This window comes from Dipodomys spectabilis, unplaced genomic scaffold (genome assembly GCF_019054845.1).
Source record: "Dipodomys spectabilis isolate Male_0828 unplaced genomic scaffold, ASM1905484v1 ptg000051l, whole genome shotgun sequence".
Taxonomy (NCBI): domain Eukaryota; kingdom Metazoa; phylum Chordata; class Mammalia; order Rodentia; family Heteromyidae; genus Dipodomys; species Dipodomys spectabilis.
The window spans coordinates 11,425,617-11,453,053 of record NW_024870728.1 but is presented as its reverse complement, the minus strand read 5'-3'; the positions used below and the strand labels follow the sequence as shown (position 1 = coordinate 11,453,053).

The 27,437-nt window shown below is 56.0% G+C and overlaps 3 protein-coding genes across 5 annotated transcripts in view; all 3 read left to right on the top strand.

Annotated features, from left to right (window-relative positions):
- Positions 1-11,348, top strand: part of Speg (striated muscle enriched protein kinase) — a 58,523-nt gene extending 47,175 nt beyond the window's left edge. The window contains exons 30-41 of the mRNA XM_042679253.1: positions 81-2,037; positions 2,315-2,446; positions 6,016-6,132; positions 6,299-6,466; positions 6,560-6,682; positions 6,840-7,007; positions 7,115-7,694; positions 8,149-8,388; positions 8,472-8,695; positions 9,739-9,814; positions 9,970-10,119; positions 10,334-11,348. Coding sequence (XP_042535187.1) covers positions 81-2,037; positions 2,315-2,446; positions 6,016-6,132; positions 6,299-6,466; positions 6,560-6,682; positions 6,840-7,007; positions 7,115-7,694; positions 8,149-8,388; positions 8,472-8,695; positions 9,739-9,814; positions 9,970-10,119; positions 10,334-10,526 — 4,128 coding nt within the window. The 3' untranslated portion in view covers positions 10,527-11,348. The remainder of the gene's footprint in view (positions 1-80; positions 2,038-2,314; positions 2,447-6,015; positions 6,133-6,298; positions 6,467-6,559; positions 6,683-6,839; positions 7,008-7,114; positions 7,695-8,148; positions 8,389-8,471; positions 8,696-9,738; positions 9,815-9,969; positions 10,120-10,333) is intronic.
- A 2,431-nt stretch (positions 11,349-13,779) lies between these two features.
- On the top strand, positions 13,780-15,468 carry Spegnb (SPEG neighbor). Its single transcript, XM_042679265.1, is given in 7 exon segments — positions 13,780-13,901; positions 14,237-14,358; positions 14,361-14,498; positions 15,001-15,035; positions 15,037-15,158; positions 15,340-15,425; positions 15,428-15,468. Coding segments are annotated over 7 exon segments (666 nt in total).
- A 907-nt stretch (positions 15,469-16,375) lies between these two features.
- Gmppa (GDP-mannose pyrophosphorylase A) lies at positions 16,376-22,658 on the top strand. Of its 3 annotated transcripts, none has more exons than XM_042679263.1 (13): positions 16,376-16,419; positions 17,209-17,266; positions 17,360-17,457; positions 18,263-18,366; positions 18,586-18,772; positions 19,078-19,137; positions 19,935-20,065; positions 20,986-21,120; positions 21,228-21,325; positions 21,432-21,478; positions 21,691-21,783; positions 21,931-22,099; positions 22,396-22,658. In XM_042679263.1, exons 2-13 carry the CDS (start codon positions 17,227-17,229, stop codon positions 22,494-22,496), a joined length of 1,263 nt encoding a protein of 420 aa, XP_042535197.1. In that variant the 5' UTR covers positions 16,376-16,419; positions 17,209-17,226; the 3' UTR covers positions 22,497-22,658. The 3 variants fall into 3 exon arrangements, with proteins under 3 accessions (XP_042535197.1, XP_042535198.1, XP_042535196.1); XM_042679264.1 differs by lacking the exon at positions 16,376-16,419 and adding an exon at positions 16,912-17,111; XM_042679262.1 differs by lacking the exon at positions 16,376-16,419 and having other exon boundaries at positions 16,912-17,266.
- The last annotated feature ends 4,779 nt before the right edge of the window (positions 22,659-27,437 follow it).

Below are 27,437 nucleotides of genomic sequence, written 5' to 3'. Positions count from 1 at the left end.
CTTGCCTGCTTTTGCCCTTTCTCTCCTGGGGCATTCCTGCTCTAGGCCCCTCTGATCTTACTGTAGTACCCTGTTTCCAGCGCTCCCAGATCAGCTACAAGTGCCACCTAGTGCTGCGCCCCATCCCCGAGCTGCTGCGGGCACCCCCGGAGCGGGTGTGGGTGGCCATGCCCAGAAGATCTCCCCCGAGTGGGGGGCTCTCGTCCTCCTCGGACTCAGAAGAGGAAGACCTGGAGGAGCTACCCTCCGTGCCCCGCCCCCTGCAGCCCGAGTTCTCTGGCTCTCGCGTGTCCCTCACTGACATTCCCACTGAGGATGAGACCCTGGGGTCCCCGGAGGCTGGGGTCGCCACCCCCCTGGACTGGCAAGAGCAGGGAAGGGCTCCCTCTCTGGACCAGGAGGCTCCCAGCTCTCAGAACCTCCCCTCTCCAGGCCAGGAGTCCCCAGCTGGGCCCAGTCCCCGGCGGGGAGAGCTCCGCAGGGGCAGCTCGGCTGAGAGCGCCCTGCCCCGGGCCGGGCCGCGGGAGCCGGGCCGGGGCCTGCACAAGGCGGCATCCGTAGAGCTGCCCCAGCGCAGAAGCCCCAGCCCGGGCGCCACCCGCCTGACCCGGGGAGGCCTGGGCGAGGGCGAGTACGCCCAGAGGCTGCAGGCCCTGCGCCAGAGGCTGCTGCGGGGAGGCGCTGAGGATGGCAAGGTCAGCGGCCTCAGGGGTCCCTTGCTGGAGAGCCTGGGGGGGCGTGCGCGGGACCCCCGGATGGCGCGGGCGGCCTCCAGCGAGGCAGCGCCTCACCACCCGCCGCCCCCGGAGTCGCGGGGCCTGCAGAAGAGCAGTAGCTTTTCGCAGGGCGAGGCGGAACCCCGGGGTCGGCATCGCCGCGCCGGGGCGCCCCTTGAAATCCCGGTAGCCAAACTTGGGGCCCGCAGGCTACAAGAGTCGCCCTCCTTGTCCGCCCTCAGTGAGGCCCAGCCGCCCAGTCCTACGCGGCCTAGTGCTCCCAAACCCAGTACCCCCAAGTCTGCGGAGCCTTCGGCCCCCACCACACCCAGCGAGCCTCCCCCGCCCTCGGCACCCCAGCCTGCTCCAGAGAAGGCCCCACAGCCCAGCCCAAGACCGGTCCGAACCGCCAAGCCCGCCCAGGCCCCCGCAGCGCTGCCCCTCACCCCCTACGCGCAGATCATGCAGTCCCTCCAGCTGTCCCCCGCCGAGTCCCCGCAGGTCCCCACCGCGCTCCCAGCGGAGCCCCAGCCCCACGCCGCCGTGTTCGCCAGGGTGGCCTCCCCGCCCGCGGGGGGCCCCGAGAAGCGCTCGCCTTCGGCCAGGGCTCCTCCGATGGTAGCCGAGAAGGCCCGGGTCCCCACGGTGCCCCCCAGGCCGGGCAGCAGCCTCAGCAGCAGCATCGAGAACCTGGAGTCCGAGGCGGTGTTCGAGGCTAAGTTCAAGCGCAGCCGCGAATCGCCCCTGTCCCGGGGGCTGCGGCTGCTGAGCCGCTCGCGCTCCGAGGAGCGCGGCCCGTTCCGCGGGGCCGAGGAGGAGGACGGCATCTACCGGCCCAGCCCGGCGGGGACCCCACTGGAGCTGGTGCGGAGGCCCGAGCGCTCCCGCTCCGTGCAGGACCTCAGGGCTGTCGGGGAGCCGGGCCTGGTCCGCCGCCTGTCGCTGTCGCTGTCCCAGAGGCTGCGGCGGACGCCGCCCTCGCAGCGCCACCCTGCCTGGGAGGCCCGCGGCGCGGACGGGGAGAGCTCCGAGGGCGGCAGCTCGGCGCGGGGCTCCCCGGTGCTGGCGGTGCGCAGGAGGCTGAGCTCCACGCTCGAGCGCCTGTCCAGCCGTCTGCAGCGCGGCAGCAGCAGCGAGGACTCCGGGGGCGCCTCGGGGCGCAGCACCCCGCTGTTCGGAAAGCTGCGCAGGGCCACGTCGGAAGGCGAGAGTCTGCGACGCCTCGGCGTCCCCCACAACCAGCTGGCCTCGCAGGCCGGCGCCACCACGCCTTCTGCGGAGTCCCTGGGCTCCGAGGCCAGTGGCACGTCGGGCTCTTCGGGTGAGGAGGGATTTGGGGTAGGGGAAGATGGTGGGGTACGCGGCAGAGAGGCTCTGAGAGGAGGAGAAGGCTGGGGGGCAGTCAGTGTACAGAGGCTGCAGAGGTGCTGGAAGTCCTGAGGTTGGAATTCGAGGGGAGAGAGGATGAACAGGCTGAGAAGCAGAGAAGTGGGGTGTAAGCAGTTGGGAGCCGGTGCTCTGTTCTTGTCTGGGCTGCTAGGAGGTCGGGGTGCGCTGGTACTGGCTGGACCATTGATCTCAGGCCTGGATTTGCACAGCTCCTGGGGAAAGCCGAAGCCGCCTGCGCTGGGGCCTTTCCAGACTACGGAAGGACAAGGGTTTATCACAGCCGAACCTCTCTGCCAGTGTCCAAGAGGACCTGGGTCAACAGTATGTGCCCAGTGAGTCAGGTAAGAGAGGCGTGCTAGGTGTGCAGTCTTAGCTGGGTGAGGTGTTGGCCCCCTGGAGGAGCCTGGACAAGCTGTGGAAGAGGCCTCCAGTCAGGAAAGCAACTACCGTAATCATAACAGCAGCTGCCATTAATTAGCAAAGCCAAGTGTCCCATTAAGCGTGTTACAAGCATTGTCTCATTCAGTGCTGCAGCATTGTTTAGGAACAATTATCGTCATCATCCTATTTTACAGGTGAGGAAACAGGCTTAGCAATGTGGTGCTAAGCAGCTTGTCCAAGTTCCACAGCTAGAAAGCGGAACAGCCAGAGTTGGACTGTGTAGCCTTCTACAGCCACTGCCCAGATGTGGCTCTCGGGCCATTCTACGTAGGCGTTTCTTTGGCTTGACTTCTGTCTTATGGTATATTCTAGGTTTGTTTGTTATTATTTTTTAAACCTATGTTTAGGTTAGTTTGTTTGTTTGTGCTGGTACTGGAGCTAGAACTCAGGGCCTGAGTGCTATCCTGTAGCTTTTTTGCTTAAGGCTGGTGCTCTACCACTTGAGCCTCCACTTCAGGCTTTTTGGTGGTTAATTGGAAATAAGCGTTTCATGGACTTCGCTGCTTGGGCTGGCTGTGATCATCAGACCTCCGCCTCCTGAGTAGCTAGGGTTAAAGGCGTCAGCCACTGGCATCCTGCTCTAGGTATAGTTTTTAAGAAACTCAGAATTGTGCTCCCCTGCCTCCACAGTCCAATTCAGGTGAGTTGTTGGAGTATGCACCCAAAGACACATTTTGACTCCGGCTGAACCATATTCCTAAATTCTCCATTTCTCTACAACTCTGAACTCATAGCTGCCTCTCCATGTTCCCCTGCCCCCCTCCACAAGGCAGTGGAAACGCAGCCTTGGGGCTCTATGCTGGGGGGTGGGCAGTCTTAAGGCATGCCCTGGTCTGTTTCTTGCAAGTGTCCTAGAGCTGTGAGGAGGGTCACCCCAGCTGGAAAAATGGGCATTACTCAAGGACTATAAGCAAAGGCCTTAGTTTTCCCTTCCAGACCAGCAGAAAGGACAGGAGCCAAACACCACGCAAGACTGTGTACACCACTTTATCAGCCATTGCTTCATCCCTGTCCAGTTCCTGTTTAAATTGCTCAGAATAGTTTTTGCCTTGCTTTCACTAGGCAAGACTGTGTCCAGCCTTGGCCAGGGCTGTAATGAATGAGTGAGGGGGAGGGAGGCCAGCTGGTAGAGGGAGGGTGGGAAAGGAGGGGGAAAGGAGGAGAGCATCTAGCATTGAAGCCTGGGAACAGCTGATCCCTTCCCATCTGGGGCCTCCCTCCCAGTTCCATTTTGCTTGTGCAGCTGATTTCCTGCCACACAGTGTTCCCTGACCTCATCCTTTCCCTTCAGAAGAAGCCTGTCCCGTGTCCACTTTACCAACCAGGGCTAGTCCTAGGGAATTTGGGGTATGGCTGGCATAGCTGGACGCAGGTGACCTTTCTCCCTCCTCTCCCTCCCTCCCTCCCTCATTCTCTCACTTGGTCTGGTGGAAGCTGCTGATGAGACTGGCTTCACAGTATTTTGGAACTTCAGAGGAACTCCTTCCTGGGGTATGGTGGGATTCTCCTGCCCAGCTCATGTGTATTCCCTGCCGCGCCCCTACCTCTTCCTCCTGATTCTTAGAGGCAGCAGTTGGACTCTCAGGGGTCTTCAGCTATCTCTGCCCAAGTGTAAAAGAATGTCCCCATTCCCTGTGGCTAGAATCAGGTTGGGATTTTTGTTGTGGTGGTAGTGGTGGTGGGGCTTGAACTCTGGGTCTGGGCACTGTCTCTCAGCTCTTCAACTCAAGGCGAGCGAACATTGTACCACCTGAGCCACAGTGCTACTTCCGGTTTTCTGGTCGTTTATTGGAAATAAGAGTCTCACAGACTTTCCTGCCCCAGCTGGCTTTGAACCAGGATCCTCAGATCTCAGCCTCCTGAGTAGTTAGGATTACAGGTGTGAGCCAGGGGCGTCTGGCTTCAGATTGGGATTTTTCTTTTTTTTGGGGGGGGGTCCGGTCGTGGGGCCTGAACTCTGGGCCTGCGTGTTGTCCCTCAGCTCTTCAGCTCAAGGCTAGCGCTCCACCACTTGAGCCACTTCTGGCTTTTTTTCTTTTTGCTTATGTGGTGCTGAGAAATCGAACCCAGGGCCTCATGTATGCAAGGCAAGCGCTTTACCACTGAGCCACCTTCCCAGCCCAGATTGGGATTTTTCTAAAGAATCATTCCAGGGGCCACAAACTCAAATCCTCCAGGCACTAAGGTGCGATGGGCCAGCAGTGTTAGAGCAAAGCTTATTGTCCCAGCTTTGCCATGGACAAGGTCACTAGCCAGTGGTGAAGCAGTTTCCTTGCTTTGCTGAAACCATCTCTTTTCCTGAATTCTGCTCCTGGCTTTTGTGTCGAGCATAATAAGGACAGAATCATAGCAACTACAGAGTTGTTTAAGCTGGATGTAGTTACTCAAACCTGTAATCCTAGGTACTAGGGAAGCAAAAGATTGCAGATCACAGTTTGAGGCCAGCCTAGGGGCTGGTAAAAGTTCTTGAGAATCTATCTCTACCAATGACTAGGCACTGTGTGATGTACACTTATCATCTAGTGACTTGGGGAAGCACAAATAGGAATATCATGAAGTCCAAGTTTGCCCAGGCATTACATGACACACTGTCTCAAATATAACCTACACAAAAGAGCTGGTGGAATGGCTCCTACCAAGCAGGAGACCCTGAATTCAAACTCTAGTAACACACACACACACACACACACACACACACACACACACACACACACACCTGAAGACCTAATATTCATGAACTTATTTCATGTTAGATTCAAACTAGCATTTTATATGCCTCTTTTGGTTCTCAAATCATCCCTCCGACCTTGGTATTTTCTGCTTATAGATAAGAAATGGAGTTTGTAAAAGGGTAAATGATTTGCTCATGGTCATGTAGAGACTGATTCCTGCCCTTTCAAAAGCTCAACTTGGTTGACCTGAATTAGTACACAAGAGCCTTACCCACACTCCAGACAGGAAGCTGGACAGGGATGCTGGCACACTTCTGGGGCTGAACAGCGTGGTATTGGCTTAAGACCTTTTGAGACTGTTCATTCTGGTTACGAAATCTGTATCCTTTCCCTTCCTTTCCATCCTGCAATACCCCAGAGGCAAGACTTTAGCTATTAATGATTTTCACAATTTGCTTTTATTTTTTTTTAACACATACTCGTAGAGCACTTAACTAGTGCCTGTCCCTGTGCTAAGTGATTTACAAACATGAGGTACTTATTCAACATCTTTAATAATCAGTGCCAGGAAAAGATAGTTCTAGCATATGCTGAGGGCCTGAGGGAATTGATGCTGGCTCAAAAAATAAAGTATTTGAACATGGCATGAGATTCCACTCCCCACGTTTGGCTGGAAAGAGAGAACCTTCCTCTGGCTTTCCTGCCATGCCAGGATTCACACACACCTGCCCCTTCCTCAGCAGTAAGACAGACGCCAGGGTCCCACACACAGATGACTGCCTTTGCTCCCTCTCCAGACTTCCCCCCAGTCTTCCACATCAAACTCAAGGACCAGGTGCTGCTCGAGGGGGAGGCAGCCACCCTGCTCTGCCTGCCGGCGGCCTGCCCTGCACCTCGTATTTCCTGGATGAAAGGTAAGCAGTTTCTATCTCTCACAGAGAAAGGCAGGGGAGGGGGGGGGAATAGAAAGGTGAGGCAAAGCCTTGGGGTGAGCATGGCTCATGGGAGGCTGTTGTAAGAGGGGGGGCCTGGATGGGTGCTGTCCTCCTCAGCAGGCCCTCTTACCCTCCCTGTTCCCAGACAAGCAGTCCCTTCGGGCAGAGCCTTCGGTGGTCATCGTCTCCTGCAAAGATGGTCGGCAGCTGCTGAGTATCCCCCGGGCAGGCAAACGGCATGCTGGACTTTATGAGTGCTCCGCCACCAACGTCCTGGGCAGCATCACCAGCTCCTGTACCGTGGCTGTGGCCCGTAAGCCCGGGGCAGGGCTAAGGGTGGAGGGATGGAGATGCCTGATAGGTGCTGTTAGCTGGGACATCACTGGGCCTCTCCTCCTCTTTCCAGGCACCCCAGGAAAACTAGCTCCTCCAGAGGTGCCCCAGACCTACCAAGACACGGCACTGGTGCTGTGGAAACCGGGGGATGGCCGGGCGCCCTGCACATACACGCTGGAGAGGCGAGTGGATGGTAAGGTCGAGGAAGCCGGGTGTAGGGGGGGGGGGTGCAGGGCTGGAAAGGCAAGTTTCTCTCGATAGAATTGCTTCTGCAGGCTCTTTGCAGCTGGCATGGGAAGGTCAGGCCATCCCTTCTGCGGCCTCAGCCCTCCCCCTTGTGCTGCCCGCAGGGGAGTCTGTCTGGCACCCAGTGAGCGCAGGCATCCCTGACTGTTACTACAATGTGACAAATCTACCCGTCGGGCTGACTGTGAGGTTCCGTGTGGCCTGTGTCAATCGTGCAGGGCAGGGGCCTTTCAGCAACCCTTCTGAGAAGGTTCTTGTCAAGGGCACTCAAGGTCAGCAGATGGGGGTGTATGAGGGGAAATGGGACTGCCTCCTTCTTAGAGCACCATGGCCTTGCCCACAGGACACGCGATGATGATTTTTTTTTTCCACCTCTTAGATTCTTCCACTCGGCCATCTGCTGCTCATCAAGATGCCCCTGTTACCTCAGGGCCGGCCAGGGCCCCGCCACCCGACTCTCCTACCTCACTGGTCCCCACCTCAGCTCCTGCTCCCCCAGGCTCCCAGGCAGCCAAGCTCAGCCCCTCATCTCCCCACACCGCCCCCGGCCAGGCCTTGTCCTCTCTCAAGGCTGTGGGTCCACCACCCCAAACTCCTCCACGAAAGCACAGGGGCCTGCAGGCTGCCCAGCAAGCAGAGCCCACCCCACCTAGTATCCAGGTTACCCCAAGTGAGCCCGAGTCTTTTGTCTCTGACACTGGAGCCCCAACCCCAGCCTCCACCCCTCAAGGGGTGAAACCAGCATCTTCCTCTACTGCCCTGTATATGGTGACGTCTTTTGTGTCAGCACCCCCAGCCCCTGAGCCCCCTGCCCCTGAACCCCCTCCAGAGCCCATCAAGGCCACTGTGCGGAGCCTCAGCCCAGCCAAGGAAGTGGCCAGTTCCCCCACAGCGGAGGGGACTGCTCTCCGGCAGGGCCTCCCTCAGAAACCCTACACCTTCCTGGAGGAAAAGGCCAGGCAAGCAGACCCAGGAAGGGAAGGAGGACGGGGAAGTGGGTGGGATGCGAGGAGCCCAAGGATTCGGAGAGTAGAACAAGCTGTGGTGGCGGGGCTTGTGGGAAGCTGGTGAGACGTGGGTCCTTAGAACTACTGAGTTCAGCAGTGGGTGAGTAGCTGTACTAGGTGCTATACTGAGCCTAGTAGCCATGTGCTATTGCCTCATCTTCATTCTCTGAAAGGAAGACACCACTTGATAAACGTCATTATCATCACCTATTTCACAGGTGGGCAAACTGAGGCTGTGGAAGTTTGCCAAAGGTAGACAGCTGCAACAGGATCCTTCATTCCTGGGGCTGACCTCTGGAGCCACTACATTCTTGTCCCCAGGGTCCAGGCCTCCCTACCCCCTCAGCCCTCATATAGAAGTATCACACACACCCCCAAATCTGTGATGCCTCTCTCGCACACACAGGGGTCGTTTTGGTGTTGTGAGAGCATGTCGAGAGAATGCCACAGGCCGAACGTTCATGGCCAAGATTGTGCCATATGCCGCGGAGGGCAAGCGGCAAGTCCTGCAAGAATACGAAGTGCTGCGAGCATTGCACCATGAGCGGCTCATGTCCCTGCACGAAGCCTACATCACCCCTCGGTACCTAGTGCTCATCGCTGAGAGCTGTGGCAACCGGGAACTGCTCTGTGGGCTGAGTGACAGGTAGGCAGACGTTGCGGGGATCAGAAAGATGGAGTTGGGGAGACAGGCTGGGATGTCACTTACTTAGCCCCTGTTGCTCCCAGATTCCGGTATTCAGAAGATGACGTGGCCACTTACGTGGTACAGCTGCTACAAGGCCTGGACTACCTCCACGGCCACCATGTGCTACACCTAGACATCAAGCCAGACAACTTGCTGCTGGCCTCTGACAATGCCCTCAAGATCGTGGACTTTGGTAGTGCCCAGCCATACAATCCCCAGGCCCTGCGGCCCCTTGGCCACCGTACAGGCACACTGGAGTTCATGGGTGAGAGGACCAACAGGCAACTGGAGTGAGGCATTGGGGCATTGGTGGGGTGGAGGGAGTAGCCTCTGGGGCTCACTTCACATGTGTGTACTCTTCGCTGTATGCTTATTGTGTACTAACGATGGACTTAGTCCACATTTTCAGTGAGTCTTTACAATAGCCCTGGAGTTTGGCATAAAATTACCCACTTGAGGGCTGGGAAGGTGGCTCAGTGGTAGAGTGCTTGCCTTGCATGCATGAAGCTCTAGGTTCGATTCCTCAGCACCACATTAGCAGAAAAAGCCAGAGGTGGCGCTGTGGCTCAAGTGGTAGAGTGCTAGCTTTGAGCTGAAGAGCCTAGGTCCAGAGTTCAGGCTCACAACCGACAAAAAATAAAATAAAATAACAAAAGAATTACCCACTTGTTACAGATGAGGAAACAGAGGCATGAGAAAGTGAAGTACTGCCCAATCTGACAGTTATAAATGGTAGAGACAGGATTTGCCAAAGCTGGAGAGGAAAATCAATGATTATGGTATATAAATAAGGAAAACGAGCTGTCATTTGGCTACCTGCTAAGTGTTTGATGTTTATTATCTCTATTTCTTGGAGTTAGTCTTACAAGCAACTCTTTATAGCTGAGACAATGGTGAGCCAGACAGGTTTAGTAAATCGCCAAGGGTCCCATAGTAGAAGGGGGCAAGCCTGGGATTAGAGCCAGCCGGGCTGGTTTCATAGGCTCTTAATCTTAGTGTCAGCCACCATCTTTGTGAATTAAAGTCCTACCTTAGACTGATCCAAGGGAGCTAGTGACGCCGTTTGTCAGTTCTCCTGAGTTCTGGGAACCTCCACATCATTCAGCACTTAGCACCCTGCTAATTGTTCAAGGCAGACCACATCCCACCTCTCTCCTGCTTGCTGGCCTCCGAGGCCTGCTGCTCTGGTTGGACCCATGGTGTGATGGCCTGGCATTATTCTGCTCTGCAAGGCCCCAGGGGCCTCCCTGCCTCTCCCTGTTTCCCTGCCACAGGGAAGCTGGGTCAGCTTGGCCTGTCTCCTGTCAGCTCCTGAGATGGTGAAAGGCGAACCCATCGGCTCGGCTACGGACATCTGGGGAGCAGGCGTGCTTACCTATATCATGTGAGTGTCTGGCCAGGCTTCAGCTGCCTCCCCAGCCACAGGACCACAGGGTGGCCCTGTTCACGAACTGACCCTCAGTCTATTAAGGTAGAGAGCTAGTGAGTGGGAAGCTGGGACTGTGTCAACTGTGTCAATTAAACTGTCTTCCACAACAGGCTCAGTGGGCACTCCCCATTCTATGAGCCAGAACCCCAGGAAACGGAGGCTCGGATTGTGGGGGGCCGCTTTGATGCCTTCCAGCTGTACCCTAACACTTCCCAGAGTGCCACCCTCTTCTTGCGAAAGGTCCTCTCCGTGCATCCCTGGTGAGTAGGTCCCTACCTGCCGCTGTTTGCAGGTTGCACTGCTACCTTTCCCCCATTGCCCCTACTCTAATAATATATGGCTGCTGCTTCTACTGCACAGCCACTCTAGCTGCCACTGCACATGGTAGTGGCTCAGGTCTGGGATATGGGTCTGGAGCCTGTTCCCTATGGGAAACTTCTGTCCTGGCTCACCTTGCCTGGCTTCCTCTGGCAGGAGCCGGCCCTCCCTGCAGGACTGCCTGGCCCACCCCTGGCTACAGGATGCCTACCTGATGAAGCTGCGTCGGCAGACGCTCACCTTTACCACCAACCGGCTCAAAGAGTTCCTGGGTGAGCAGAGGCGTCGCAGGGCTGAGACTGCCACCCGCCACAAGGTGCTGCTCCGCTCCTATCCTGGCAGCCCCTAGTGGCATGGACCACAGCCGAGCTGCGGGCTCCAACTCCGGTTCCCACTGATGCCGCCACCGCTGCCAAGGGACATTCCAGGACCCACGCTGAGTCGGTGGGCCTGGGGCTTCAGCTATCACCAGCAGCAACATCTGGCCAGGCTATACCTCATGGAGCTGAGGGGATGAGGCCCCAGGACTTCTACCTGCTGTCCCCCTCCCCGCCCCACCAGAGCCAGAGCACAGGACCCATCAGCCAGGCTGGGCAGGGGTGGGAACAGGAAAAGGAGTGAGAAGGGAATAGGGAAATGATGAGGAAAAGATACAGAGAGACAGGAAGGGGGAGACTGAAGGAAGGTTCTGGAGGTGGGGGCATGGTGCATCTCAGGGAGAGCCCAGGAAGGTGAAGGAAACAGGACAGCGAGCTGGCAGCGAGCGTTGGCGAGGCAGTGACAAGACATGGGGACAGTGCCAGGGAACGAGAGCCAGGACACGAGAGAGGGCAGCAGGTAGGAAAAGGGGGACAGCAGGTTCAGGAGATGAGGGATGGGCCAGCAGCTGCATCCCAGCAGGAGAACAGAGAGCAGAAGAGAGCCGTAGGCCAGTGGCTGGATTTTTCCTCCTGTCCCAGTGGGGTACAGCTCTGGGCACTCTCTGTTAGCCCAAAGATGTACCCACCACTTCTCCATTGGCCTTTACCCTTCATCCTATTCTTATTTATTTATTTATTGACTTTTATGAAGTTTTCCCCTTCCATCTAAACCCAATTGCCCATGTTGTCCTGACCACCACCACCACCAATACCCTCTCCCCTCCCCCAGCCATCCAGCTGTTCCGTGCAGCTCTCTGTGTGTCTGTCATAAAGAAAATAAAAACAGACAAGCAAGCAGCAGGGCCTGTGTGGCTCTCTTTGGAAGGGCTGGGTGGTAGGGAGTACGAATCCTGGGATGGGGCATTTGGCCTTTCCTGGGCAATGAAGGCATGTTGGAAGGTGTATCTGCTAACCCCTCTCCTTTCCCTGAGCCTCAGATCCTTCATCCCTTATTTCTAGAAGAAAGGGAAAATGTGCTCTGTTTCTCGCCCTGCAGTTCTTGGAATGCTGGCAGTCCTACTGGATCCCCACCATCACCCTCTAACCAAACTAGACTCTGGTAACCTCCACTCCTGCTCACCTGCTCCTTCATAGCAACTGAGGGCTGCTGGGCTCTGGAATGGGCCAGCCTATGCTTCTCTCTAGTCTCAGCTTCCTTCACTCTGATCCTGTACATAGGGGCAGAAAGGTTTCACCCTGAGAGAAGGAAGTGAAGACCTACAGAAGAAACCAGGACAAGTCAAAGGCCCAGGCTCTTGGAGTTGGAGTTTAGAACAAAGCACACAGAGCATCTGTGAGGGCTTAGGACATCTGTGTCCAGCATTTTCACAGTGCTGTTGGACGCATCTCACTGATCTTGTCCTTGTGTCAAGTTAGGGATCTTCTGGGTGCCAAGGGCACTCCCATGCAAAGCCACAAAATAGTCACTGGGTACTGGAACTAAGCTGAGGTGAAGGGCAAAGAGGAACCTTGGTTTCCTGTGTCCAGGGGGATGGTTCCCTCCCTTGATAACTCTGCTCTTGGCAAAGTACAAAGAACAACGCCTCCGGCCATGAGCAGAGAGTGTTGGCACTGGTGTGTTGTCAATTGAGTTTGAGAGCCCCTTGGCTCCAGCTCCAACCGCCCTTTGCCCAATACAGCCCAGCCTCTCCAGCTTCCCAGTACTCCAGGGAAGAGGCAAACCCCATCATCATAAAATAGTAGGATGTGAAAGCCAGCTGGAAGCGGTGAGAGAGACACCTTCCCCACCTGTCATTTTAGCAATGAAGACATACAGTTCGCCTGTGAGAATCTCCAATCCCCTACACACTGCAAATGTTTTTGTATAAAAATGAGGTGCCTGGACTCATATCTTGATAAATGGTAAAATTCCTCTCTTGTCCCCCCTTTGATCTGGAGCTCCCTTCCCATCTCCATTGGAAATGGCATATGAACTGCTTATTCTAAACCCGGAGGAGCAAAGGTAATTTATGTCAGCAGAGCAGTGTCAAGATTGTTCTAATCAAAAGGTGACAGCGCTCCATACCTGCGTAAGTAGTTACAGTAAATGGTAGCCATGCTCTGCCTTGTGCCCTGGCCTGGCTAGACTGGACTCCAGTCAATCCCTGAGGGGTTAACAGAATCCCTTCCCCCAGGTGATTTTATGCCCCTCTGAGGCAGTTTATCTTCCAAAATGGCTTGGGCAAACCTAGGTTAGTAGTAGTGCTAATCTTCAGGGACAAAGCAAACCAGCAAGACCCTCCCCTGTCATACAGAATAGAGTGAACAGGAGTGAGAATATCATCAAAGGGGCATTTATATATGAGAGGGGGGGGAGAGAGAGAGAGAGGGAGAGAGAGAGAGAGAGAGAGAGAGAGAGAGAGAGAGAGAGAGAGAGTTGTGTGTGTGTGTCCAATCTCCTTTAGATTTACATCAATTTACCACCAGGGGGCACAGTGCAGAACCATCAGCCATAAACTCCTGGATTGTAAGGGTGGGTATTGAGAAAGAGTAAGGTGATTGGCATTGGTTTTGTCAGCCTTGGTCCTGTCATGGTTGGCTATATGGACCATAAAGTCCAAGCCTTCTCTGGTTTAATTCAGGGACACCTCCACAAACAGTTGTACCCCCCCCCTCAGCAACAACATCTGGGAAAAGGCATGTTGTCTGATTGCCTACAGTTTGACCTGCACATAAAGCGGCTCCAGCACTGAGTTGTCTTATCTTGAAGCTATGCCTGGTCCACAGACATAGGGGACCACATCCAGCCGTCCAGCCGTCTGAGTGCTGACTCACAGTATACCCCAGAACCACTCTCGTTTCACCCTTGGGCCTGCATCAGTGGCTGAGCCAGCATCCCAGACATCCTAAGGCTATATAAGGAGCCCACTTGAGTCAGGGGGCAGAGGCTGGGGTCCCAAGGAGCTTAGGGGCAACTAGGCCAAACAAGGCAAGGAAGAGAACAATGTATAAAACCAGGGACAGAAGCTGATGGCCTGACTGCCCTCCTGCTGTGTTACCCAGGAGAGCTCTGTGCTTGCTTGAATCCAACCAGTCAGCAGAAATCCTGAAGGCAAGCCCAGTAGGATGAGTCTGTTCCTCAGAGGTGTGTTTGCATCTCCCAAACCCTATCCTTACTCAGGATATCTTAATTAGACAGGGAAAGGGTTGAAGGTCAGAGGCTGTGTCTCAGCCTGAATCTAGATGTCCAAAGCAGCACGTGCCAAGAAACCAGCAGCACCACTTCCAGGATGCACCCTGGATATCAATGACCCGCAGGTCCAGAGTGCTGTTATTCTCATCCAGGCCTCTTACAGGGGCCTCAGGTGAGCGGGGACCCCTGAAGCCCTTGAGAGGAAGGGAGATGGAACTGTGGAAAACACATTCCTGAGGGATGGCCAGCTCAATGAAGAGCAGCCTGGGCTAGGACATGGAGTCAGTGTCACCAACCACTAGGATCGTTGGCCTTAGGAAAGTGCAGTCACTGAGGTGCAGAAAGGACTGTCGAGAGAGGGTCTTTCTAGTAGGATGACAGTTCAGGGTCAACCCCCTTTCTACACATCCCTACACATTTCCCTATTTAGAGATGGTCCAAAGGGGGTGGGCAGGCTAGAGCCATGCATGTCACTCATCCCTGGTCCCCGACCTGGCTCGTGGGTAGGTCTCAGAAGGAACTGCGTGAGAAGGGACCCCCGAGGGTGCTCTAGCCGCTGATCCAGGGCAGCGCAGTCAAGCTGATATGTGCTTCCCAGACCCCCTTCACCTGCTGGAGCAAAGATGGCAAGGACTATGCAATGGGTACAAGTACCACAACGTCTTCGAGGACTGTGGCATTGGTGGGCAGACAGACCTGGGCCAGTACAGCATCAACGTACCCAACCCCTTCGGCCAGTGCTCCCACTGGGCGCGCATCCTCGTGGGAGGCAGGTGCGGGGGGGGGGGCCACTCGGGGTCCGGTGGAGCACAGCCCCCCAGACGCAGCCCGGTGCGCCTCGCTACGCTGCCAGGGCTCTTCCTTCCCTATGGCCTCACCCAGCCCCAGAAGTCAGCTGTGGGCTTAGATCACATGACTCCAGGGCTCCAAGGTCGCAGAGCAAGACAGAAGCACAGCCAGGGGTACAACTGGTACAGCTAGGCAATTTCCATTGCTTGTCTCCAAGGCACCTGGAGGCGTGGAAACATTCCCGGGCGTCTAGCTCTTTTGATCTTCTATGCATCCCCGCGGAAGTAAGAAGGGGCAGGGAATGCGTCTCGTTTAATAGCTAAGGAGATGAAACTAGAAAGGCTTAATAATTTGTACAATATCGTATTACAAGCCCAAATGCACTTTGTATTTGGGGCAAAATATTCGCTGGGGAGGTGATGCCCCTAAAGCCCCTCACTGGGTGGCTCTCCCCACCCCCCCACCCCCACCCCTTTGTCTAGTCCTGGCCAAGGTTCATAGGGGACCCGACAACACCCACCCAGGTCTGCGAAGGCACCACGGCCACGGACACAGGCACGCTGACTTTGGAGATCCTGGGTGAGCCTCCACCCGACGTGGGCTGATGCAAGGACGGACAGGACATGGAGGAGGACGACAGGCCAGGGCCAGGACTTCAGCCAGGGCGGGGCTTGGGGCTAGAACGTGGGTGGTACTGTGCCCAGAAACCCTGAGAGAAAGCAATGAGACAACTGGGCGGCAAAGAACAGAGCTGGTTCATTAGCTTGGTCCAGTGCACTGTGCTCTCTACCCTCCCCCCGCCCCTCCCATCTCGGGTCTAGGGTATTCTTCGAGATCGCCACCACTCTGGCCACTAGCCGGCCACGACCCCAGGACAGCCACAAGTACGAGGTGCACGTGGAGAACAGCCTGGCATGGACCAGAGCTTTGCTCGTGTGGACGTGGCCTGAAAGGCACCGCCAGACCTTTCGCTCTTGCTTCAAGCTCAGGGGCCCGGGGGATCGACAGCCCTTGGATCTTCATTAGTAAAGCTGCTCTCTGATTTTGTTTTTAAATTTATTTTGCCTCTCTTCTGTTCCTTTGTATCGCCATTTCTTCTCCCCGGCACCTACCCCTTACACTTATTCCAAACCTACAGGCCAAGATCATAGACTATTAGAGTCAAAGGGAGTCTGGAGAGCATTCCTAATCCAGTGCTTCGTGTGTGTGTGTGTGTGTGTGTGTGTGTGTGTGTGTGTGTGTGTGTGTGTGTGTGTGTGTGTGTGTGTGTGTGTTTAATTGGAGATGAGAATCTCATGGTCTTGCCTGGCCGGGGTGGCTTTGAACCATGATCCTCAGATCGCAGCCTCCTGAGTAACTAGGGTTACAGGTATGAGCCACTCGCATCGGGCCCCAGTGTTTCATTTTTACAAATAGAAAATCCGAAATAGGATTTCTCTTAAAGTCAGACTTCCCTAGTGGGACCCGCAGGGGAATTATGACCCTGCCTTATCTTTTGCTTAGTTTAGGTCCCACCCTGTCCTGGCTCTTTGATCTTGGTTCCCGCCTCTTCCAAGGCAAGTTACAGCCTGTCCTCTTCAGTCCTGTTTCCCTTGTGACCTAGTTCTCCCCCGAGCTCATTCCTGGACAGCAAGAGTCTCAGTCTAAGGGACTGCTTAAGCCAGCTTCTAAGCCCCATCCTTTTTTCCATAGAGGCCCGCCCCCTCTCGCCCTTTGCCGCGCCCCTAGCTTCCACCACTGCTTTCCCCTAGTGTCTGGTAAAAGTTGGAAAGAGAGTGGGCTCTTCAGAACTACAATTCCCGGCAGGCCCTGCGAACAGATCTCGCGAGCTACGAGAAGACACGTGCGCGGAAGGAGAAAGCAGTGGCAGGCGGCAGAGCCGGAATAAAGGGAGTTTAGTGGTAAAGGGACCTGGCGGAGGGGCGGCGGGAGGCGTGGGAGCGGCGGAGCGCCCCTAGTTCGGGGCGAGCTCTGAGGTCACGGTTGGCGTTCTGTGCGCCGGTATTTGTGTTCGTCTCATCACACCTGGCTACGAGAGACTAATGTTTATTGGATGGGATCAGTGGTGGGGTTCAGAGGGTCAGCCGTCAATCCGCATCCGGGGATTCAGTTCCAGACACGATTGGGGCTCCAGGGGTAGTAGGTTTAGTGTTTGAGATGCTAAGATAACCTGTCTCTTGGCAGTTCCACATAGTGATTTTAGGATCTGGAGACTGTCTTGCTAGAACTGGAGTTCATCAAGTGCATATCAGTGTTCAATAGTTGGGGTTCACGTTCAGAACTGAAATTAGATATCTGGGTCCTAGCCTAGGTGTGCAATTCCTGTTGGAATACAGAGTTGAACATCTAGCAAGAGTCTTGGAGAAGGAAGTTTCCGGTTTTTGAGGTTTGGGGTCTGAGAAAGGAGAGGGTGATCTGCTGACTTTCCAAATTTGCAGGATTGGTTCAGGGCCCAAATTGTGAGGTGTGGGTTTTAGAATTTGGGCAGAATCACTGTGAGTTGTCAAGACCAGCTGGATGATGATGGGTTGGGATTTGAGATGTTAAATTTCTGTGGTGTTGTATCCAGTGATGGGACTCCATTGAACTCTGGGTGTGTTTATATCTTGGGAACCAGGGCTAACTGTTGGTATTTGGGGTTTGTTTTGGAGTGTGAAATCTGAGCCTAATTTTTCTGTTGGGGCTTGAAGTTTAGGTAGTTCACCATCATGCTCAAAGCTGTGATCCTGATTGGAGGTCCTCAAAAGGGTGAGGAGCTAGGAGGCCAGGGTTGGGCAGGAATGGTTGGTGGGTTGGGGGATAGAGGGAGGCAGGAGGCTGAAATGTTCTGTCCTCTCCTAGGCACTCGCTTCAGGCCATTGTCTTTTGAAGTACCCAAACCACTGTTTCCTGTGGCGGGGGTCCCTATGATCCAGCACCACATTGAGGCTTGTGCCCAGGTAACCTCACAGGCTCCCCTCTCTACCACCCTTACTTCTCATCTCGTCATGCTGTATTTCCCCCTTTCCCAACCATGATCTCTTCCCATCAGGTCTAACCATCATTCATAGATATGAATGACAATCTTTCAAATTGTTCACAGCTGCCTTGCTGTTTTGGCCTCTTCCTGCTTCAGATTTCATGCCTGTTTTAAAATAGGGAATATAAAGGGATCTTAGAGACAATTTAAAGCCAGAGCAGGGGGACCCTCAGTGATACTAAAGCTCAGAATTCATCCTCTCGCTCACCGTGGGACAGCAAGGTTTTGGTTTTGAATCCAGGCTGTCCCTGCTGTGAGACCTAGAGCAAGTGAACTTCACATCCTCCCTGAGCTTTGGCTTCCTTATCTATCGAGTAGAGATTAGACCTTTGTGAGGTGACAGAAGCTGTAAAGTGCCTAGTTCAATGCAGGCCCTTGATAAGTGATGCCCTTACCTCACCTTGGTATCAAGCATTGCCTCCCAGATAAGAAAAGGAGAGAAAAGATGCATGGATTTTACTTTGATGTAGCTTGGTAGCCAAAGTCTTTTCTAGAGTCCCAGTTCAAGTAGGGCAGGGAATATAAAAGATGGGAAGATCTGGGCAGAGATTTCTCTAGCTTCCTTATTATCCAGAGTTAAAGCAGGCCTGAATTTTATATGATTGCCCAGGGGCTCCCAGCTGAAGCTAAAACTGTAGCCTCTGGACTTCTGGGTCAGCCCAGGGATCTCTCCATCACTCCTCCTATCGGATATTTTCTTTCTCAACCTCTTCCTTTGTCCTCAGGTCCCTGGGATGCAGGAGATTCTGCTCATTGGCTTTTACCAACCTGATGAGGCCCTTACCCAGTTCCTAGAAACTGCTCAGCAGGAGTTTAACCTTCCAGTCAGGTGTTTGTTACACATATATATGGGGGTAGAGGGAAACTGGGGCTGAGTTCATGAGAATGGGTTGAGTCTAGTATGCAAGGCAGAGTTTACCCTCACATATTAGAATCCCTTGATTTATTGAGCTTCTTTGTGAGACTTAAGCCAGGAGTTCACTGGGAGATGGCGTGTGTATCAGGGGCTCTAGCTCACTGGATCTAATTCAGTTGTCTCTGGGAACAGATACCTCCAGGAATTTGCCCCCCTGGGCACAGGGGGTGGTCTGTATCATTTTCGGGACCAGATCCTGGCTGGCGGCCCTGAAGCATTCTTCGTGCTCAATGCTGATGTTTGCTCTGACTTCCCCTTGAGTGCTATGTTGGATGCCCACAGACGCCAGCGCCACCCTTTCTTACTCCTTGGTACTACGGTAAGGGCGCTGGGAAGGACGGAGGGTGTGTCACAGGCAGAGGCTTCCCTGTGCTGGAAGTGGGAACGTGTGTTGGGAGGAAGATGTACTGCCCTAGCAGTAACAGAAGTGTCATTGGCAACCCTGTGCCCTTTGGCTGCTCAGAAGCAGGGGGGGGGGGCAGCTGTCAGCTCTCTCCCATGCTGAAGGCTTGTCAGCGGCAGAGCTGCGTGCCAGGTGCTGTAGGGGAGGGAAAGAAAGAAGAAAACAGCCCTGACTACCCCTGGAGCAGGCTGGTCACTGTCTGGGGTGAATCTGTCTTTCAGGCTAACAGGACACAGTCCCTCAACTACGGCTGCATCGTTGAAAATCCACAGACACATGAGGTGAGAGCAGAGAGGGGGCTGGGTGGGGGCCTACTCTGGATCATTACCTCTCACTTCCTACCTCTAGAGGATGCTGGGATATGGTGAGCTGGGCCCCAGTCTTGTCAAATGGGTGTGACAGATCCCTGATTAATCATCATGTAGCCCTTTAAGAGAGGATAGCAGAGGGAAAGGGGTGACAGTTCATTTCTGAAGGTGTGGCGCTATAATAAATGTATGCACAGGGTGTTACGGCACACATAAAGGAGGCCCAGCAGAGCTGTGCCTGGGGGACGAGGGTCCTTCAGGAATTGAGGCCTGAGCTGCGTTAGATTTGTCTAAATGAATAAGGAGTCAGGAAGGCACTGCAGGCGGTGGGAACAGCATGTGCAAAGACCGAGGAAAGAACAGCATTTCTTTTGGAAATGGTATAGTATGCCTGGTGCCAGCCCTGGACAGCAAACTCAGGCAGGCAAGAGAAGATTCAAGGAGAGAGCTGTATCAGCTGGGTTTTGAAAGGTGGGTTTTTCAGAGGAAGAGGGAGGGCAGGGCATTCCAGCCAGGCTCAGGTGTATATGGCCTGAACACTATGCTTTCTTAGTGATAGGAAGTAGGGAGGATGGAATGGAGGGAGGCATGGGGGTGGGACTTCCCTTGAAGGTGAAGATGAAGGGCAGTTATCTCAGGATGTAAAGCCGGTTAGGGACAAGATGTTCGGTGCATTTTAAGAAATCCACCCTGCCAGGGAGGGAAGAGGGTCTTAAGGTACTGTAGCAGGTGGCAGTCCACTCCAGTACTCCAGCCCTCCCTCTCCTCAGGTCCTGCACTATGTGGAGAAACCCAGCACGTTCATTAGTGACATTATCAACTGCGGCATCTACCTCTTCTCCCCAGAAGCCCTGAAGCCTCTTCGTGATGTCTTCCAGCGGAATCAGCAGGATGGGCAACTGTGAGGCAGGCCCCATGACCCTGTAACCCCAGGCATCCCTGTCACACCATCCTGGCCCACGCCAGGTTCCATAGGCTCCGTCTCAACCTGCTCACCCTCCTCCTCCCTTTCTCCCATCTCTAGACTGCCTCATGAGTTCCTCCCATTCTAACCTCATTCTGTCCCTCTTCCTTAGCCCGCCCAGTTCCTCCTCTGTCATTGCCTGCCCACTCCCCTTCTGGTCCATTTCTCTCAAGCCCTGAGTATCCCAGAGACGATGTCTTTCAGAACAGACGGCAAACACACTTGAGTGCACACATGTTCGTGCGCGCACGCGCACACATGCACACACATTCTCAGGCTGGCTACCCTTGGAATGTAGCCCCAGAGCCTGCTTGCCAATTCCAGGGTCATTCCTCCCCCCAAGGCCTGAAAACTGTTACCTTCTAGGCAGGCTCCTCTGTCTCCATCCTCCCCCTCCTTCCCACCCATCCCCTGATGCACGCCTCATTTGCTCATAGCCATCTCTCACCCCATCATATCTCTCTCTCCATCTCTCCTGGCCTCTCTGTCTCTGTTTCTGCTGAACTGGCATCTCTACCATCTCTCTCTCCCTCTCTCTGTGACTGTCTCTGCCCTCACCAGCTGCCTTGCTCTGGGGTGAGTCTGTCTGTGTTTCATTCCATCCAGTTTTGGGGGAGGTGACTAGGGGGGGTAACTGGAGAGGAGGATGTGAAAATTGGGGGACCTTGCAGATACCAGGCAGGGATGCAAAGCCAGCCTAGGCCTGGGGCTCCCCCCTGAGGACAGCTGATGGAGGGGTGTGGAACAACCCTTTGTAGGGGACTTGGAGAGGTTGTGCGAGTCGTCTGGACTTCTTTAGGTTGGCCTCACATTCCGGCTCAACTAGGAAAACTGATGGCAAACCCTTTCTTTGCCAGAGAGGACTCGCCAGGCTCCTGGCCAGGGGCGGGAACTATCCGCCTGGAGCAGGACGTGTTCTCAGCCCTGGCTGGGCAGGGCCAGATCTATGTGCACCTCACTGATGGGATCTGGAGCCAGATCAAGTCTGCAGGGTATGTGGGCTGGAACACGGGGCACACCTGGGGGGCTGACACTGTACGGTGGTGACCCAGGCCCTGCTAGCTCCTTCCTGACCGCCGCATTTCCTTTTGGCTCTTAGCTCAGCCCTCTATGCCTCTCGCCTCTATCTGGACCGATACCAGATTACGCACCCAGAACGACTGGCCAAGCATACCCCAGGGGGTCCACGAATCCGAGGTACCCCCTTCTGCCCTGAGCCTGGACCCCTAACCTCAAGGTCCAGAGGCAGGGTGTCACTTCTTGCTTTTCCTCGTCTAGATATGGTCCTCTTTTCTGCTTCTAGGAAATGTTTATATCCACCCAACGGCTAAAGTGGCCCCATCTGCTGTGGTAAGCTGCGGGCCCAGCCTCAGACGGTAGGGGTGGCTGTTGGGATGAGGGTGCCCAGAGACCACCTGAGCTTGGGTGCTGGTCTTTGTTTTTGTCTCAGCTAGTTGTGTGGCCTCGAGCAGGTTGCCTCCGCCTTATCTGTTCTAGGAGGGGACTGGACTTGGGCTCCCCTAGGTCCTTCCAAGACTCACGGAGTGTGCTCCTCTCCATAGCTGGGCCCCAACGTCTCCATTGGGAAAGGGGTGACTGTGGGCGAGGGTGTGCGGCTCCGAGAGAGTATTGTCCTCCATGGAGCCACGTTACAGGTAGGTCCCAGACACACAATGGTGTGTGACACCCCAGAGACTGAGGGGAGGGGCTAGGTACCCCCCAGAATGGAGAACAGTAAACCTCTTAAGCTATGCCTCCAGATCCCACCCCACCCCACTCACCCCCACCATCTTGTTTGACAGGAACACACTTGCGTCTTGCACAGCATCGTGGGCTGGGGGAGCACCGTGGGGCGCTGGTCTCGTGTGGAGGGGACCCCCAATGACCCAAACCCCAATGACCCCCGAGCTCGTATGGACAGTGAGAGCCTCTTCAAGGATGGGAAGCTGTTGCCCGCCATCACCATCCTGGGTATGGCTTCTCGGGGGCTGGGGCTGGGATGTGCCACAGGTGATGCCTGGAGGTCTTCGGGGAGTTCAAGAGTGTGTGTGTGTGTGTGTGTGTGTGTGTTGTATATTTCCTCCTTTTTGCAAACATTCACCAAGTGCCTGCTGTGTGCCAGACCTGAGTGTGTCACTAGGTGCATAAGGCCAGGTGCCCGGATGGGCAGGGAGAGATTCCCTTCTGGATGGCTATGGTCCCCTAGTTCCCTGCCCCTGCCCCCTCCTATGAGTGACCTGCCCCTGCTGCCCTCATCCCCGCCACAGGCTGCCGTGTCCGGATCCCTGCGGAGGTGCTCATCCTGAACTCCATTGTTCTGCCACACAAGGAGCTGAGTCGCAGCTTCACCAACCAGATCATCCTTTGACTGGGGCTGCCGGAAGGCCCCCAACTCTTTTCCGCTTCTCTTTGAGGCTGCTGCTTGCTTGGCCAGCCTCTGTCCAGAAGAGAGCTGAGGAAGCCAGGGACGACGTGGGTGGCCAGGGACTCCTGGCTTCCCTCCCCAAATAAACCCCTCGTGAACCTCGAACCTCGGAGCCAGCACAGACTTTGCTTGTGCCTGGGCTGGGGGGTGGGGGCAGAAGGGAGACAGCTGAGTCAGGCCCCCCCACATTAGCATTTAAATTGGAGTCATTGCTGCGGGCTCATGAATAATGAATCTAGAGCCCTGGTAAGTCTCCCCCTCCCACGTCCTCAGCCTCTTGCTCTGCTCTAGAGGAAAGGCCCTCCAGGCTCCACAGCCTGCTGGCCCCTGCTGGCTGCCTCCCTGGCCCGGCCCCGGCTCCTTTAGGGTAGCTTTCTGAGGGAAGAGGGAGGATTTCAGCTGGGCCTGGAGCTGGACCCAGCAACCCATTCTCCTCAGCTCCTGCCGAGCCACAGCCCTGGCCCGTTTTCCGCCTTGCCAGCTCCATCTGCTCCCAGCCTGGCTCTTGGCGAGGTGGGGGTTCATCCCTGCCTGGGGCTTTGTGTCTCTGTCTCCTGCTTCCCTGGCAGAGGGGGTGGGTCTGAGATGATGCCAATGAGAAGAGAGTACTTGTTCTGGGAAGTGGGGGGGGGGGGGCCTTGGTCACCTCCCGACATCTGGTATTACCCTTGGTAGGTCTCAGCCCTCCTCTCCCTGCCCTCTTTCATGTTTGCCCATGACCCCCATGTGCCCCTTCCGTGCCCCCCTTTCCTCAGCTGTGGGTGCCGAGCTTAGTTGCCAGATGAGCTGGTAATGATCGTAATCTGCTAATTGAGAGGAATCTAATTACCCGAAGAGAATGGGGGGGGGGGGGTAGGGTGTGGGTAGGTGGGAGGGAGGAAGGTCCTGGCAGCAGGCTGGAGTGGCAGGCACTGGGTGCTGGGGTCTTGTTATCAGCACCAGAGTCTGGGACAGAGCCCAGGCTCTCCTAGCTTCCTAGGCAGGCATTTAGGAAGATACCTGCCTGAGACTGACCTGGAGGCCCGGCTCCACGTGACCTCCCCACCTCTTCAGGATCTAGGCGTTGTGTGAGAGCCATGCAGCATAGCCCAGGGTTTGAGCAGCACTGACCTGTTACCTGCCTCAGCTCCTTTTCCCCATGTTTCCTTTAGTCCGCATGGATCATCTCTGCCAGTAGGGAGCTGTCGAGGCCCACTCAGCCTGGGGTCACTTCCCCTAGGAAGGGTCTAGGAGAGAGGGGGCCAGGCCACAGAGCCAGGCTTTGCATCCCTTCCCTCTCCTCCCCTGTCCTGACCCTTCTGTTCCGAGTGGTTGGCAGAGGCCATGGCAGCTCCATCATAAATATGATAATTTAATTATTTTCTCAGCAAAACACCGTGAAATCCAATAAGTCTGTGTCAGGCCCTGGCCCCCGGGACCCCCCTCCCAGACCCAGTGGGGGTGGGGACATGGTGGGGAAAGGCAGTGGAAGAGGAAAGGGGTCAGTGTTGGGAGGGGGTGGCTGGGGAAGCCGAGGCCTTTGTAACACCCCAGAATGAGGGCAGCCACTGATGTGTGTGCCCCTTCAGCCCTTTTCTGAGCTGGAAGGGACCTGAAGCTCCATTCATAGCCAAGTGAGCAGCTCAGCACCCACGACAGAGCACCCTGCCTTTTTGTGCCACCTCTGGGACCTTGTATCCAGCTATCACTGGCCCTGTTGGGGTAGAGGAGTAGAAGGATGCTGGCCTGGGAGAAGATTTGGGGAGGGAGAAATGAAAGAGAACTGGTGTGTGTGGGGGGGGGAGTGGGGGGAGGAACCAGAAGAGGGATGCGGGGGAGGGGTGCGCTCCTGCCATTAGTGCTTTTTTCAGTTTCCATAAAAAGATCATTCTGTAAAATCGGCGAGGGGGAGTGAACTGGGGGGCCGGGAATGGGGGTGGGTCCCTGGCACCAGGCAGGATGGGGCGACAGGGGAGGAAGAGCTGGGGACAGGGACTGAGTGTGGAGAGAAATTTGGATGGGCTTCAAGCGCAAGCGGAGGGGAAGAGGCTGAGCCAAGAACACAGCCTTGGGGAAGGCGGGGAGGCTGGACCAGGCTGGGGTGGGGTGGGGCCGGGCTCCCATCCCAAGGCTCTAGTCCCACCTCCATCTCAGCCCCCTCCCTGTGGCACTTAGCAGCCATTATGGGGGGGAGCAGATTGCAGCCCCCTCCTCCTCTCAGGGAAGCAGGCACAGCTGGGGCCCGCCACATCTGCCGCATCAGCACGGAGCACAGCTGGGTGTGCCCAGAGCCACGCTCCCCAAAACGCAAAGTGGTGGTGGGGGGCCAAGGAGACCCCTAGAGACCTGAGACAGACACACTGACACCTCTGCCAATAGACACACTCCTCAAAGCACAGCTACACCCACCAACACACGCTCCCTCGCTCCCTCGTGTGCAGAGACAGAGAACTGGCAAACACGCAATTACCCAGCCCCGCCTGCCACCCCCGCACCCCTCCTTCAATCTCCCTCCTTCCCTTCTTTCCCTCTGAGGCTGCTTTCTGTCATCAAAGCCACCCTCTGAACTGCCCTGGGCTCTGGCCTGGAGAGAGCAGGTGCCTCGCCAGCCCCAGGCACCCCTTTCTGGGTGGGCAGAGGGTGGGAAGGGGCATCTGGGATGCAGCCTGGGAAAACACTTGCTGTCCTTCCAAGTCTACACCTTCCCAAACTTTGATTCTTGCTACAGCCTGGTCGTGATGGGGTCTCTATTCCAGAGCAGAGGATTGGACACTTTTGACCAGTTGTAGGGACACGCCTGTGTTTCGCTGGCAACCTCAAAGAGGTGCTGTGTGCTCTTCCCTCTCCAGCCATCAGCTCAGCCATGGCCTCCCAAGGCAGGCCTTTGCCACTCCGTGCACCCCCTCCTCCCTCCAATAATCCCGCCATACTGTGTGCCCTCTGCAGCAAATCCCTCCTTTTAGCTCTGCTGCCCCTGACATGCCGGGCGTGAGGGCTCCATCAATGGCAGAAAAGAAGTCCTCCCCACAATAGATGATCAAGACTCCCTTCTTGGCTGCCTCTCCCAGTTAATGATGGCATCCTGGTCTCTGGCTAAATCCTGCCCTCCACAGCCCTTACACGCACCCCTCATCTTGTCCTGGTGTGTTGCCCCCAGCCCCCTCCTCTCTGCCTCTCCCCATCTCACAACCCCCCCCCCCCCATGCCCCTCAGAGCTTTAATCCCTCCTGCTTGCTGTGCAGCCTTATCTGCTCCCAGCAGCTTTCGCTGCTGTAAAGCCCTCTCCCCCTCCTCCTCGGATCTTCTCCCTCCTTCCTGGCTCTCGCTTGTCTCTGACCAGCGTGTCTGCCCCCCCCCCCCGCCCCCAGCCTCTCTCCTACTCCAGCCCCTGTCGGGCCCTGGGCTGACACCCAATCTGTGCTCCAGCACCCTTTGTCCGCTCTAGCTTCCTTTAGAGGCTGTGGGCTGTCCATCCACTCCCCAAGCCCCTCTCCCACCCCAGCCCTCTCCATAGACCCTATGACTTGGTCACTTTCTGGCCAGCCAGCATTTATATCTCTTCTTTCTGTCCTCCCCTTCCTGGTCCCCTCCTCAGTTCCTCCTGATACCCCCATTGTGGACCTGCCCCCCTCCAGTCCTGGTGACTCATGGCCAGAGTGCCTGAGTGGGACTGCAGGTTTCAATACAAGACAGAGGAAAGGGCTGGGCTGCCCCGAAAAGGTCTAGGGTGGGGGTGAAGGGCACCAGCAGCAGTGGGGGCAGGGCCTGCCGGTGGGACACTAACCCTCTTCAGTTGCCTCAGATCACGTCCTGGGCCTCCCCACCCCCCTTTGCAGGGACTCTCATTAACCGCTTCTCCTGCCTCGTCCGCAGCATAAATAACCCAGATAAATCAGCCGCCGTCCGCCCCCCGCCCCTCGGCCCCCGTGCACAGCCCGTTTGTCACCGCCGCTTGCTCACCAGCCAGGCCTGGCCTGCCCCACCCCATCCTTGTCCCTTCCCACCCATGTGTGTCCCACACTGGTTGCCACCCCCCCCCCCCCCCCCGGCCTGGTCAGCACCAGCAGCAGGTTTCTGGGCTGGGAAAGGTAGTAAAGGGTTGTCCCCTGGGAACAGGAGGCTGGGGACTGTGGGGAATACTGTCTAGAAGGTCAGGGGCCATGTAAAGAGATCGTGTAGAAGGGTCACAAATAGAGATAGCCAGGCAGTGAGCTTGCTGTCCACACACAGTGGGGGGGGGGCGGTTAAATGCGGTTCAGCTTGGGGGTTCTAGCTGTTGAGAACAGGACTCCCTTAGGATGCCATCAAGTTGAATCCTGGGAGATCTCCCAGCTCTTCTTTTGGGACAAAGGTTTTTATTTGCCCAAAGAACCGCGCCCCCTGTGCTTCCTCCCAGGTGCTCAGAGTCAGAATGATCCTGCCCTCACCGTCCCCCACCTCCCTGCCCCCTTCCCCTCATTCTCAGTCCTGTTGTCTAATCTCTGCCTCCTTCCTTACCAGTCTACCACTTTCTTGTGGTCTGGAAGCCTAGCTCTTTCCTTGGCAGTAGGGGGAATGGAAGTGGGTAAAGAATTGATCTGAGAAGTCTGGGGACAATTGGCGGGGGTGGGGGGGCAGAGCCTGGCTAAGGCTTTACTCCCTGACCATACAGCAACCCCCTTCCCCACACAACCAGCTCCAGGGCCCTAAACAGCAGCAAGCTTTGCTCACATCTGGCTGAGGTCCTGACCAGCTCCCCTGAGTCCCAATGCTTCCCGGCAAGGGGCAGCTGGCCCCCTGGGAATGGATGGGGGGGACAGGCAGGGGCTGGGGGAGCTTGGGCGCAGGGCTTGGGGGTGGGGAAGAAGCTGGGCTGGGCCCCAGGGACCAGCTGGGCAATGAGCCGGGGAAGCAGCCGGGAGGCTA

Coding starts and splice junctions, on each gene's coding strand:
- Gmppa (XM_042679263.1), top strand. CDS start 17,227: ATGCTCAAAGCTGTGATCCTGATTGGAGGTCCTCAAAAGG. Junction 18,367..18,585: donor GAGTTTAACCTTCCAGTCAG/GTGTTTGTTACA, acceptor CTCTGGGAACAG/ATACCTCCAGGAATTTGCCC. Junction 18,773..19,077: donor TCTTACTCCTTGGTACTACG/GTAAGGGCGCTG, acceptor TCTGTCTTTCAG/GCTAACAGGACACAGTCCCT.